The 13511-nt window shown below is 40.2% G+C and overlaps 1 protein-coding gene across 2 annotated transcripts in view; it reads right to left on the bottom strand.

Moving 5' to 3' along the window:
• Positions 1–475: 475 nt before the first annotated feature.
• Positions 476–13511, bottom strand: part of LOC105231383 (probable chitinase 10) — a 51502-nt gene continuing 38466 nt past the window's right edge. For both annotated transcript variants that reach the window (XM_049456990.1, XM_049456991.1), the window contains exons 3-11: positions 9893–9974; positions 4422–4954; positions 3856–4357; positions 3583–3791; positions 3272–3520; positions 3101–3212; positions 2067–3037; positions 1792–1993; positions 476–1728 (exon numbers count right to left, since the gene is read on the bottom strand). In XM_049456990.1, the coding sequence (XP_049312947.1) occupies positions 1523–1728; positions 1792–1993; positions 2067–3037; positions 3101–3212; positions 3272–3520; positions 3583–3791; positions 3856–4357; positions 4422–4954; positions 9893–9974 (3066 nt within the window). In that variant the 3' untranslated portion in view covers positions 476–1522. The remainder of the gene's footprint in view (positions 1729–1791; positions 1994–2066; positions 3038–3100; positions 3213–3271; positions 3521–3582; positions 3792–3855; positions 4358–4421; positions 4955–9892; positions 9975–13511) is intronic.

Here is a 13511-nt window from a genome sequence, read left to right as displayed (position 1 = left end):
AGAACACTTCGGTGAGCAGATAATATCAAGTTTTGGGCCGGTCGATTGGCTACCGAGATCGTATGATATCCCACCGTTAGACTTTTTCTTGTAGGGATATATAAAGTCTAAAGTCAATGCGGACAATCCCGCTTCGATTCGGGCCTTGGAGCAAAACATCACGAGTGTCATTTGCCAGTTACCAGTCGTAATGCTGAAATGAGTCATCGAAAATTGGACTCAACGGATGGACCATATGAGGCGTAGCTACGGCGAACATTTGAAGGAGACAATTTTCAAAAAATGTTCTTTCAAATTATAATAAACATTTCCCACTAAATTTGAAGTTTCTGTGTTTTTTCTTTAACCCTGGACGCGCTTTGTTAGTCGATTCAGCAAAATAAGGATGCCCGTCCAGGGATAAAAAAGTAGGGATCTTCGAAATGGATCACCCTTTATAATACCGCATAACTGTATATGAGATAAAAACAAACCGTTATTTATATATTTATTTCCATTTTTGTTTTATTTATCATATTTACTAAACATAACACTATAATACAAAGTTATTATTACATTTTTATAAATTACATTACAAATTTCGAAAATTTCACCAATTTCGAAAAACATAATAATTCCTCGAACGTGTAAGCAAGACAGCAAGATAAAACATAATGCGAAGAATAGATTATAATAGAATAGAATAGGGGGAAAGAAGAAGTGAAGAGTAGATACGAGTACATATTAACGAATTAGCACAGCAAAATAAAGCTGGAATTTAGTATATCGTCTTAATGTTTATCACAGTTTTGTATATACAAACAGGATGTGTTCTATAAATTTATAAGCTGAAGAAACAACAACAACAAGCAAAAAAGAGTAAATATAAAGAAAGAAGAGAAATAATGTATGTTTTAAGGATAGAAAGAGGAGAGAGTAATTGGAAATAGAGAGAGCGTTAGAGTTATTTAAACGGCAGCTTGTATTGGCAGTTATGGTATTTAAAAAATAATTATTTTATATGCACTACACACTAAAAAGCAGGGGTACTTAAACATTTAACACGTTCGAAAGGAGCAATTTCATTTTAATTATAACATAAAGTAATAAAAAATAATGAAGAGAAACTATGCAAATTCGTTAACAATTTCAATTTGTTTGCAATTTGCCTCGATGTGCATTTGTTTGGAGCAATTTTTGAGTATTCCTTATTCCTTCTTTCGTTCGGAAATTTTTGTATTAATTCAAAAGTGAGGTTATGAAAATTGGCTTTTAGTTCATAGATTGGCAGTTACACTTGAAGCATACGCAAAAATGTATAATTAACAACTACATACTAAATAGCAAAAATAAGTATGTATAGGTGTGTGAGCAAAAGAACAAAAAGTATTAACAAGTGTTTCATAAGTTCATAAGTTTGAGTGCTTCGATTTCGCTGCACTTTTTCTCACATTATATTCGAAATTTATACGTTTTGTTCTAAGTTAGTACACAATAAACGAGTATGTATGTATGTTTGCGGACGGCAAAGCGTTTTAGTGGTTTAGGCAGGCGCTTCGGTCGGCTGGTGGCAGCCCTCCACATTCTCGGGCCAATCGCATACATTCTCTTGTGGGTTGAAAACTAAGTTGGCAGGACATGGCATATGATGCTTGCGTTCACCTTCGCACATGTAGTAGTGAGTGCAGTCGTTCCAATCTTTGTGATAGCTTATGTGGCCATCCTCTTCTTCGCAGGTCACATCATGTGCTGTAACAAGGCACATTATATTTCAAATACTCTTATGCATAGGGAACAGCTGTTTGTACTTACGATCTTTTGTCGTGTAGGCGCCGCGTGGTCCATGCGACTCATATGGACCCTCGTACTCCAATTCGACTTTGTATTCTTTCAATTCGTCGCTGAGCGCGGTCAAAAGCGGATACTTGCCGGCACCGCAACGTCCCGAGAAATCATCCATGTCGATGGACCAAACCATTATGCCGCCGAAACCTTGCTCCTTCAACCATTCCATCTGCAATGACATAAAGTTTTTCGGCATAAATACAAAAAAAAACACACAAATATATACAACACCCCACACCAACCTTGGTTTTTAGTGAGCGCTCATCGTCGAAGCCAACCCATTGGTTGCCACGATATGCGAATGGCACTTGCTGTTCGGAGTCCCACACTAGCGTTGTATTGTCCGCTGCCAAGAACGAACACACCTCGTAGTAGCTCAGGAAGCCGGCCTCGTTCGTAAATTTGCCTGCTTTGCCGCCACCGGACGCGGGCGCACCAATGTCGAATTGTGTCTCGTTGACCAGCTCAAAAGAGCGTCCATATGTGGGCATGCCGATGAGTAGCTTCTCTTTGGGCGCACCTTGTTTCACCCATTCGCGTGCGCTGTAGTCCACCGTCAATTTCTTTTGATAACCCGTTGTCGCTTCCAAGGGAAAGAGTGGCGAATTGTGTCCGACTGTGCGTTCCCATTGACCGTGGAAGTCATAAGTCATTACATTGATGAAATCGAGATATTTAGAAATCTCTGGCACGTCATAACCGGCGGCAATAGCTTCGAATGAGGCTGGCACTGCGGCAGTCAGAAGTAAACGCGGTTGTCCCGAAGATTTAGCCTCACCTTCGAATGCGACACGTAACTCACGCAACAGATTCACGTAGGCGGCACGATCTTCAGCACCACGTGGATACTCCCAGTCTACATCGAGCCCATTGAATTTGTAGTCACGTAGGAAATCGATAGCCTCATAAACAAATTGGTTCATACGGAAAACATTGGAGGTGAGCTCTTTAAATGGTTTCGAACCGAAGGCCCAACCACCGATGGCCAATAGTATTTGTATGTCTGGGTTCTCCTCACGTAAAGCGATAACCTGTTCGTAGTTTTCGGGATCATCGTCGGTAGCTTCGCTGAGCTTGTGGTCTTTGAGTGTGGCAAAGGCGTAAACAACATGCGTGCAGAGTTTGGGATCTACATTTGAAGGCAGGAACTTGCCAGCACCAGGTCGTTTGGCAGACCAACTTGTCAGGTAGCAGAAGACTTGAGCGGGACGTGCTATGTCGAAAGAGCGTTAGTTAGGCTAATAAGTTTAAAATATACAATTTTGTTTAAACTCACTGTTTTGTTCTTTGGCAACCAGACCCGACTTGATGCGATGTTTCTTCGACGGTTTGCGCACTTTGCTGAGCAATTCCTCTACATCAATCTTAATCGGCGCGGGTTTCTCCTCCTAATAATAGGAGCATAATTTGTATGCTGTTCCATTAATTTATTGCAGAATATACTTACTTCTTCTTCCAAGTCCTCGAATGTTGCCGCTACCGCAGTCCAGTTAACATCCTTCGCCTCTTTGCCGCGAGAAATGCCCAGCAATTCTTCACGCATGGCGCCGATCAATGGGTATTTCACATTTCCTCCACATACCTCGCCCTTGAAGTCATCCATATCAATGGTCCAAACCATAGCGCCACCGAAACCGTTCGATTTGATCCAATGCATTTTGTTGCGGATAGCGCGCTCGTCATCAAAACCGACCCACTATTAAAATAAAATTTTATATTCGCTTAAACCCACGTTTTTTTAACAGCAGTAGTGCATACCTGATCACCATCAACCATATAGGGCACTTTCATCTCTTCATCCCAAACGTAGACGGCGCCATTCAAAAGCATCTCACATATTTCATAGTAGGCCAGAAAACCACTCTCCTTGGTGTATACACCCTCGCGACCACCACCGGTTGCCGGCGCATTCGGTCCATGTTTTTCAGTATTTGCCAAGGTAAACGAGCGTCCATATGTTGGCATACCTATTATAGAAGAAAAGGTTCCTTTATAATTGAGTTTGGTGGCAAAAGACTTAATTCGACTCACCGATCACAAGCTTCTCCTTCGGCGCACCCATTTTGACCCACATGGTAGCCGCATTGTCCACCGACAATTGTTTACGCCATTCGGAGTCAGTTGATGGCGCATATAACGGCGCATTGTGTCCTGTTTCACGCTCCCATTTGCCGTGGAAATCGTAAGCCATCAAATTTATAAAGTCCAAGTAGCTGGCTACCGCTGGCACATCGTAACCTCCGCGCACATTATCGGGACCGACTGGTACGGCTGCAGAGAGCAATAAACGTTGTTTCTTCAATTCTTGCGCCTCGGCTTCGAAGGCTTCACGCAATTCCTTCAACAACAACACAAAGTTTTTCTTATCATCTGAACCCTTCGGGTACTCCCAATCCATATCCAAACCATCGAAACCACGTTTACGCAAGAAGGGTATAGCTGAGTAGATGAAGGTCTGACGTGTGTAACGTGTAGCGGACATCTCCTTGAACTTTTGTGTGCCGAAGGACCAACCACCCAGCGCAAGCAAGATCTAAAATTTTTTAAGTGTTTAATAACCTGCCTGCAATCGAATTTGATTAAATCTCACAACTTACCTTCAATTTTGGATTAACTTTCTTTAGTGTCATCATACGATCATAGAGACCGGGCACGGTATCCTTCGTCTCATCATTCGACTCGTACGAGCTCAATTTACCCTTCTTCAACCAACCAAAGGCGAAAATGATGTGTGTACACAAATCTGCTGGTATATCTTCGGGCACGAACTTGCCGATCTTCACGCGATACTGCGACCAATTCGTATAGTAGCAAACGATCTTCATGCCACCATCATCGGCTTTGGTCTTTTTACCCTTCAAGGTGGAACCGCTCGCCACCAAGGCGGTACCAGCGGCGGCAGCGGCAAGCGAACCGCGTGTTTTCGATTTCGAACGACCACGTGCGCGTGACAAAGTGGTCGTGGTGGACGATGACACGGATGAGGAGGATTGTTGATCAGCACGTTTTTCGATCTCATCGACGGGCGATTGTGTAGCACGTTTTGTAACCACAACACTGCTGCGTGAATCAGACGCGGCAGAAGAAACGGATGTGGATGATGGGCGACGTAGACGTCGGCGTGTCTTAGCTGAAGAATTAGAATAACAGAATTATTAGAAATCGGTTGAGTTTCTCTAGTTGGGTACAAACTAAATTATAACAAAGGGAATGTTTTAGCTCTTTGATCGACTAAATGTAAGAGTTTCCCTTCTCTTGTTCTGAAATTTTTTGTATTTTTGAACTCGAAGTTTCAGCCATGACCTTGGCATATTTTAATTATAACGGGGTTTTCAATAACAGCGCTACAAAAGTTTTTTTTTTTTTTTTAATAAAACAGAAACGATTGGGGATGTCAATGAAATTAATTATCCCATTATGTATGAAACTCGACTTATTTTGCATGGCCTCCACGGGAACGCTATCAGAAGTGGTATTCGCAGTATAGCTTGTGGCACCGTCTTATTGGAACCACATACGTTCAAGTCTTTATCATCCAATTCGGACCAAAAATATTCGGTTATCATTGAGCGGTAGCGATTCCCATTCACAGTAACGTGCCGGTCTTGATCATCACGGAAGAAGTACGGCCCAATGACGCCGCCGGCCCATAAACCGCACCAAACCGTAATTTTTTCGGGATGCAATGGTGACTCATGGAGTACGTGTGGATTGCTGCCTGACCAATAACGCATATTTTGCTTATTGACGAAGCCATTCAGCCAGAAATGAGCCTCGTCGCTAAAGATGATTTTTCGATGAAAATCCTGATCATTTTCAAGTTGTTGGTCAGCCCAATTAACGAACGTACGACGATGCTGGTGGTCAAGCGTCTTCAGTTCTTGTGTTAATTTGATCTTGTATGGATGTAGGTCAAGATCTTTCCGCAAAGTTCACCACAACGACGTCACAGACACCACAAGGCTTGAGAATGACGTGTGAGAGACTGATTTGGGGCACTTTGTCCCACTGACACGGAAACATATTGACAGGAGACCATAAATTGGACGTAGCGCTCTAAAAGCTGAGTCCACTGACTCCGCATTTTGGAATTTCTTATGATCCAATTTCGAGAAGTTATATTTCAAGGATAATAGAGACAGTAACCTTTTGACATTACCTCACCTAACCGAAGTGTATTAAGGAGTTCCTCAGGCGAAGGGTGAGTAAAGCAATCTACAGGTTTGGCACCTTCTTGGCACCGGAGAATCTAGATCTTTTTCGTCTCCATCATAAGGTCACAGTAATAATAGTACTCTATCGACTATTTTCTCATTCTATTCCCTACTTTGTACTGTGTTACCTGATAAAATCATTTTAGGTTAGTCATTTCAAGTCATAGTTCCTCTTGGCTACAGCCAGGAATTTGTAGCCTCTCTTACTCTCATCCTTCCTCATTCTAAACGCAGCAATAAGGTGTGTGAAGCTACAGCAAATGCAGTTTCCAATCTCAACGTCTTAGGCAGCTACTCCAGCTTACCTCTTGTCTACTTACTTTCAGAGCTCATTAACAGAAGCCAAAGCCGAATCCAAATTCAAATTTACTACCGTTTGTCACAAATCGCTCAATCAAATTAAAGATCAAAGTAATTTCTTATTTTTTTGTAGAATTACCAATGAATGAACTCGCAAATCGTTTGAAAAATTTGCGTGTGCGGCGGGAGCAAGCGCGCAAGCGTGGAACGCCTCCAACTCATTAATCAACTTGAGATTGTCATTTACTGACACTGAGCACCACATTAGAGTGTGTGCGCTGACGAAATTGTAATTTACGCGATTGAAAGGCAATCAATTGTTAACGCATACATATATACATATGTATATATACATATATACAATCGCAGATATGCATGTGGTTAATCGGATCAGCGCAGATCAGTTGGCATAGTGACAAAATCTGGTAGCAAAATCTTTCCAAGCAAATAACAGTTATATATGTATGTATATATGTATGTATTTAAGATCATAAATTGCGTTCGCAGTTCTCTAAATCCTGCATTTAGCGCTATTATCGCCAATCATAAATTTTATATTTAAATTAAAACAAATACAAATTATGAGCGTCACGTTTTCTTGCTGCAAACCGATTGCGAATGCGCCGAGATGATATGGCAGAAATAGCATGAGAAATATTTTGCAGCTGCTAACATACACACACATATATGTATATTCATGCGACCGTTAAAGAGCCACTGAATTAAACTTCTAACTTCAGCAGCGACTAAATGGCTTTTGGTTACTCACCGCATTTAATGAATATTAAATCTCAGGCACGATTTCGTTAGTTTGTATATTTTACATAAATAAGAAAAAAACAACAACAAGAATGAGCAACATCTGCAAATGCTTTGATTAAAGCTGCAGCAAAACAGAATGCAGCTGCAGCAGCATCAACTTCTGCCTATGTGTGTATATATGTCTACGCGATCCATCGCATAAATCGCATTGTGGAGTCAAATATTTAATTGCCTTCGGTTTCCGAAACAGCAGTTGTCAGTGAATCTCGGTCGCTTGCTGCACGAAGCGTTTGCAATTTAAACGTTTTTACTATTTTTCTAACTATTTGTATTAACTGAACGATTCCACTCTCTATTGGTTCTTAATTATAGCTGAAGATGATGTCTTTGAACTTTCAAGGGAAAATATGGTTTGCGTGGTTTAAGTTTTGCCTTATGACGTTGTCGTTAATTTTGAGCAATGCTTTTTATTTCTCGACATGTCGAGGCATGACGCATTGATATAACAAAAATCTTTGTACCAATATCTAAGTTTAGCCAACTTCATCTCACCACTTTTCTATTCACTAAGTTTGAGCTCCGAGGAGAATGGAGTCATGTGAAGAAGTTCACTTAAGTGAGGAAGTTCTCTGATTGCCATTCACTTAGACTTAGACCCAGTCTTTTGGGTAGCCAAAGAACATCCATTATAAGGCGAACCGTCCCTCATACGGGTTGTGCGCTGGATTTGGGAATCGTCACGTAAAAAAGGCCCACACTGAAAAAATACCAACAGCCTCGGAAGAGAAATGGCTCCTTTTATGACGACTATGGCAAACGCGTTAAGGATAACGATTTAAGGGCATGCACCTAGTCCCTTAATTGGGAAGGTGCCGCTGCACAACTGGTTGATGTCCTCATTTGAGTCACCGCCGTCCAAGAAATGAGATGGACGGGACAAGGACTGAGACGAAAAGGTTCTTGTGGCATTTACTGCGGTGGGCATATAAAGGAGCGCGAATTCGGTGTGGTAATCGTTGTGGGAGAGAGACTCCGTCGCCGAGTCCTGGAATGCACCCTGGTAGATGAACGTCTAGCTATAGTCCACATCAAAGCGAAGTTCAAAGATGTCTTCTATGAGCGCTTGGAGCGCATCTATGAGACGCACCACGATGTCAAAATCCTGCTTGACGACTTTAACGTTGGACAATGAAGGCATCTTCGTCTTCAATACAACGGTCGGTAAATTTGGCCTCCATGATAAAATAACCCCCAATGGCTAATCGACTTCGCCGGGGTCCGAAATATGGTTATCTGTAGTACTAGATTCCAGCATAGGAAAAATCATAAAGTTACCTTGATGTCTTCGGATCGAAAATCCACGAACCTGATCATGTTGTGATAGACGAAAGACACGTCTCCAGTATTTCAGACGTGCGCTCCGAGGTCCTAACATCGACTCCGACCACTATATTGTTGTAGTCAAGATACGCACCCACCTCTCTGCAGTAAAAAATGAACGTCTTTCAAACACATGTAAGGTTCGACGTAGAGAAGTTGCAATTGCAACAGACAGCCGAGCGATTTTCTATTAGACTTGCACTCCTGCTCTCTGAGAGCACTCATCAGCAACTCGGCAAGCTTCTTACATACAGCTGCAAGCCGTTGGTTGGCTTTCGGAAAAGGCACAAAGAAAATATCTGATGAGCAGTGCCGTGTCGCAGCGGAGAGAAAACAGACTGCCTACCTCACAACGTTACAATCGACCTCAACATGTGCGGGATGGAATATAAACCGAGAGTTGAAGAGGGTTGCAGATAAAAGAAGAGAGGCCGAAATGCGTGAGTATAAAGAGATCGAAAATTCTACGAAAAGATGCGGCGACTAACAAAAGCTTTCAAGACCGGACCATACACATGTAGAACCACCAGAGGTGATCTAATAACCGATGCCCAGAGCATACTAAAATTATGAAGGGAACACTTCTCCAGCCTGCTGAATGGCAGTGAAAGCATAACCCCAGGAGATGGTGAACCCGAATCCACAATCGTTGACGATGGAGCGAACGCCATGCAGAAGTTTGAATACTAGTCTGATAAACCGACCGAGCTTTTCAAATACGGCGGCGAAGAACTGATAAGAATGATGCATCAGCTTCTTTGTGAAATATGGTCGGACGAAAGCATGCCCAACGATTGGAATTTAAGTGTGCTCTGCTCAATCCACAAAAAGCGAGACCTCAAAAGCGTAGCGTACTGTGTGAAAGATTAAACCTCCCCGTCAGCCAACTGATTGGACCTTATCAGTGTGACTTTAGACCTGCCAAATCAACAACTGACTAGATATTCACCATGCGTCAAATCTTGGAAAAGATCCGTGAAAAGAGAATCGACACATATCACCTCTTCGTCGATTTGAAAGCTGCTTTTGAAAGCTAAAGACGAAAAGGAGGTGTCTTTATGCCGCTATTTCTGAATTTGGTATCCCCGAAAAAACTAAGACGGCTGTGTAAACTGATGTTGAGCAATGCCAAAAACTCCGCCAGGTTGGGGAAGAACTTCTCAAAGCCGTTCGATAGCAACTAATTTTTCCTATAATATTAAATAAGGAAGGTTAGATCTCTATACCTATTTAATCTTTCAGAATTTCGCACAATAGACCTTAGATCACTGTGCAAAGCCTTATAATCATCCACATCCCATATGACCTAACGTCATTTATTTATATACATACTATATATTATTACTATTATTATTAGCTATAAAAAAGTCAATATGACCTAACCTTCAAAAGGGTTGCCAAATATTACTTACTTTGCGCGCTGTCGGCTGTCTGTGAGAGTAGCACTAAAAGAAGGCATGCCACAAAGGCCACTCGTATCAACCGTGGCGGTAGCTGCAAAGAAACAAGAAAATAATAAAATAAATTAAAATAATAATTACAGCGAAAAAATGAAAAGCGTGAGAATTAAAAAGTTGCTGTCTGAGTACAGCCATATCGGTTTAAAATATTAACTTTTAGGTAATTTGTTAGGCCTTTTAAGCTCATGTTGCAAGCAAACACTTTCAAATAAAGCAACAATAACATTTGATAATACGCATGTTAACAATACAATGAAAAATCACATTCACCAAATGCATTCAAATTGAAAAAGAAATAAAGAAAAAAAATTAAAAATAAGAAAAAAATGAGAAAAAAATAAAATAAAAATAACAAAATTTAAAATAAATTAAAAATAATAAAATTCAAAAATAAAAAATAAAAAATAAAGAAAAAAAATTAAAAATAAGAAAAAAAATTGCATAAAAACATGAAATATTGTGTTACAATTTGTTAAATCATTTATCATTTCGAAAAAGTTGGCATATTTATTTCAAAATCGCGTACACGCACTTAATCACCTGAATAACACGCCGGCGAAGGTCGCAGTAGGTGTTCAAAACGATTACATAAACACAATGGACAAATTAATCTTTTGCCGCGCAGACAAGCACACGCATGTATGTGCATGTGTGTGTGTCGTATTTACTTTTATCTCTACTGTAATCTTTAATTCTGTTATTTGCCACGGATTTACGCGCTTTTTCTCACACGTGAGCAGCAATTTCGAAATTAACGCATTCAAGCGCGACATAAACGCCGCCCTGAAAATAAAGCAAAAGGTCAAATGTAGCGCAGAAAAGCAATGCACACACCCGAGCATATAAACACCTTTGTCTCACATTTGTGGGCTGTGCTTATAATGCACGCTCGGCATAAAGGTCGCATGTGTTGTTGTTGGCGTAAAATTTATCAGTCACTTTGCCATAGATAAAGGTCAACGCACAAACAATGCGCGTGAAGATAACGAAAATAATAAAAATCGGTGTCGCGAGTGCCAAAGCAGCACCTACATGTACATATGTATGCACATATATGAATATACTTGAAAATTCATGTACACTTATATGATAGTTGAGTATAATGGCTACACGTGATGTATTCATTAAATAAAAATTTTCGTGCTAATCGCTTACGCTGCGCTTCCCATACAACGCACACAGCTCCACACACACACACACCTAGCAACCTACAAAAATTTTGTATGTAATTTATTTGTTTTACATTTTCGTCACTTTTATTGGATTTTCAAATGTTTTATTGTTTTCGCTTGCCTCTTGTGCTTTTGCATATATTTCTGCTACAAATTATAAATAATTTTGTAAATAATTTTCTGCCTGACATTGACCCAGTTGTCGACCGACGCATTCGCTGTTCGCACACTCCATACACACAAGCAAACAAACAAATATGTCTTTTGCGGGTCAGCGCCAGCGAACGTCGTCGTCTCGGCGTTTGGGAATGTGCGTTTGACTGCAAGACACACTTAACGTCAGTCAAATTAGCCAAAGACACACTTGGCAGTCGGCAGTCTAAGTACTTGAAAATGTCTTACCGGCGCTTTTGGGCACTTCGCCGTCGTGCGACTTCCACTCTGAAAAGGTTTAAGTACTTCTTCAAGTTTTTGAGGTCTCTTCATATACTCGTTACAATTTATGGGCACTGTTTTGAAAATACATGCTTTAAGCAGCAAATTAAACTCATTGGCATTCCTCAACTCTAGAAAATAATATAAAAAATACTTTGGTGTCTGCAAGAATTTTATTTATTTATGCATAATGCATTTGAATCACAGTGACCTTAAAAATGTTTATGCTAGAGACATAAATATTTTTTATTTATTTATTTTAATTTTATATTAAGCGTTGTTTATCTAACATTGATGCATAAAAGAATTAGTAATAGAAATATTTGTTTAAATTGAAATTGAAATATGATTTTTTTTTATTTATTGTTTGATACAAATTATTAATTTTTGTGTTAATTTGTGAATTCATGTTTATTTAGACAATTTTTAGAGGGTTATTCACATTATTGCTATCTTTTTTAACCTTTTCCTTTTCAAAAGTCTTTATACTAGCGATGCGGCTTTGAAAATATGAAATCTATTTGAATTTCAGTCTTCCTCTTAAGAAGATTTTTGGACTGAAACAAAGATAAGTATGAACTATATTAGATTTACAGGCAGCCAAAAACCGGAAATGTCGTTTTGGGGGAAATATTCTAATATATTTTTAAGAGAATATTAGTCTAAAAAACCAATAATTTTTAAGACGAAGCTTTCTTATTTTTACAACTCCTAAAAACTAAGGTTAGGTAAGGTTAGATGGCTGATCGAAGATCATATGTACTCCTTTGTGAAACCATAGAAAAGAAGAATTCCTGTGTTCAGACTTATAGATTAACAAAAGGCTTAGTAGCTAATACAAATTTGCAAATGCGCTTAATTTCAGCACCCGCCAGTTCGGTGGAATGTCTGAAGCTATGCGCTTCCAAGTGTTTAAGTCTTGACTTCCCAAACGGGGGACAGTCAAGAAGAAAATGTTGAGTTGTTTCCACCTGATCTTATTCCATACAGCTTTTGCAAATGTCGTCTGGTAAGATGTCCAACCCTACATCATGCATGCCTATAGGGCTGTGTCCTGTGAATAGCACCACAACTAGGGATAAGCTAGCCTTACCGAGGACACCTCAGAGGGATCACTAGATCTCCTGCGACCAATCTTGGACTAAAAGGCTTTTGCGATAGTGTAAGTGCCGATGGTGGCCAAGCTTCCGCGAAGCCCACATATCTTGTAACAGAACACAAGATGATGCGGGAGCACCGATCTGCTCACATTCTACCGATAGTGGTCCTAGGTTGCCTTTTCTTGCTAGCTCATCTGCTTTGCAATTACCAGCGATTCCGGCACCCATACCAGTCTTATCACAAAGACACTCGATACTATTAATAGCGAGGTTAGGCACTCTTCAAACAACCCTGAACGCACTTTAAACGAGTTCAAGACTAGTATCACTACTCTGCTATCTAAGTGAATGGTCACTCCTCTAAAGGAGGCTGCACTCCGGAGCAGCAAATCTACTGCTACCTTGATAGCTGCAATCTCAGCCTGGAAGGTACTGCATTAGCCAGGAAGTTTGAAACTGGAGTTGATAGAGAGCTCCCGACAGAAAACCCCTCCACCAATCTCCTCCTCAACCTTTACCCATCCATAAAGAAGCTCACTGCTCCTCTTCTTCAAAGGCTTCTTCCCACCCATAGCTCCCCCGTCGGTATATGAGCAGAGAAGGAGCCGCCAGAGTTCGGTTTGGCGACTTCATGACCTTCATTTTTATCAAGTTTTGATACTTTTTAAACGATTAAAATTATTACAGTTGAAATTTGTAAAAAGAAAATATAAAATGGACTTTAATAACAATAAATAAATAAATAAAAATTCCCAACATTTTTTTTCAGTTTCCATGTTGTCTAAAAACGTCAATCCCGGCGTGCCACAAATACATAACATTTAATTCCATCCCATGTATTTATTTCTTAAGTAATCGTAAAAT

Source organism: Bactrocera dorsalis, chromosome 5 (assembly GCF_023373825.1).
Source record: "Bactrocera dorsalis isolate Fly_Bdor chromosome 5, ASM2337382v1, whole genome shotgun sequence".
NCBI lineage: Eukaryota > Metazoa > Arthropoda > Insecta > Diptera > Tephritidae > Bactrocera > Bactrocera dorsalis.
This window is presented reverse-complemented; position numbering and strand designations above follow the sequence as displayed.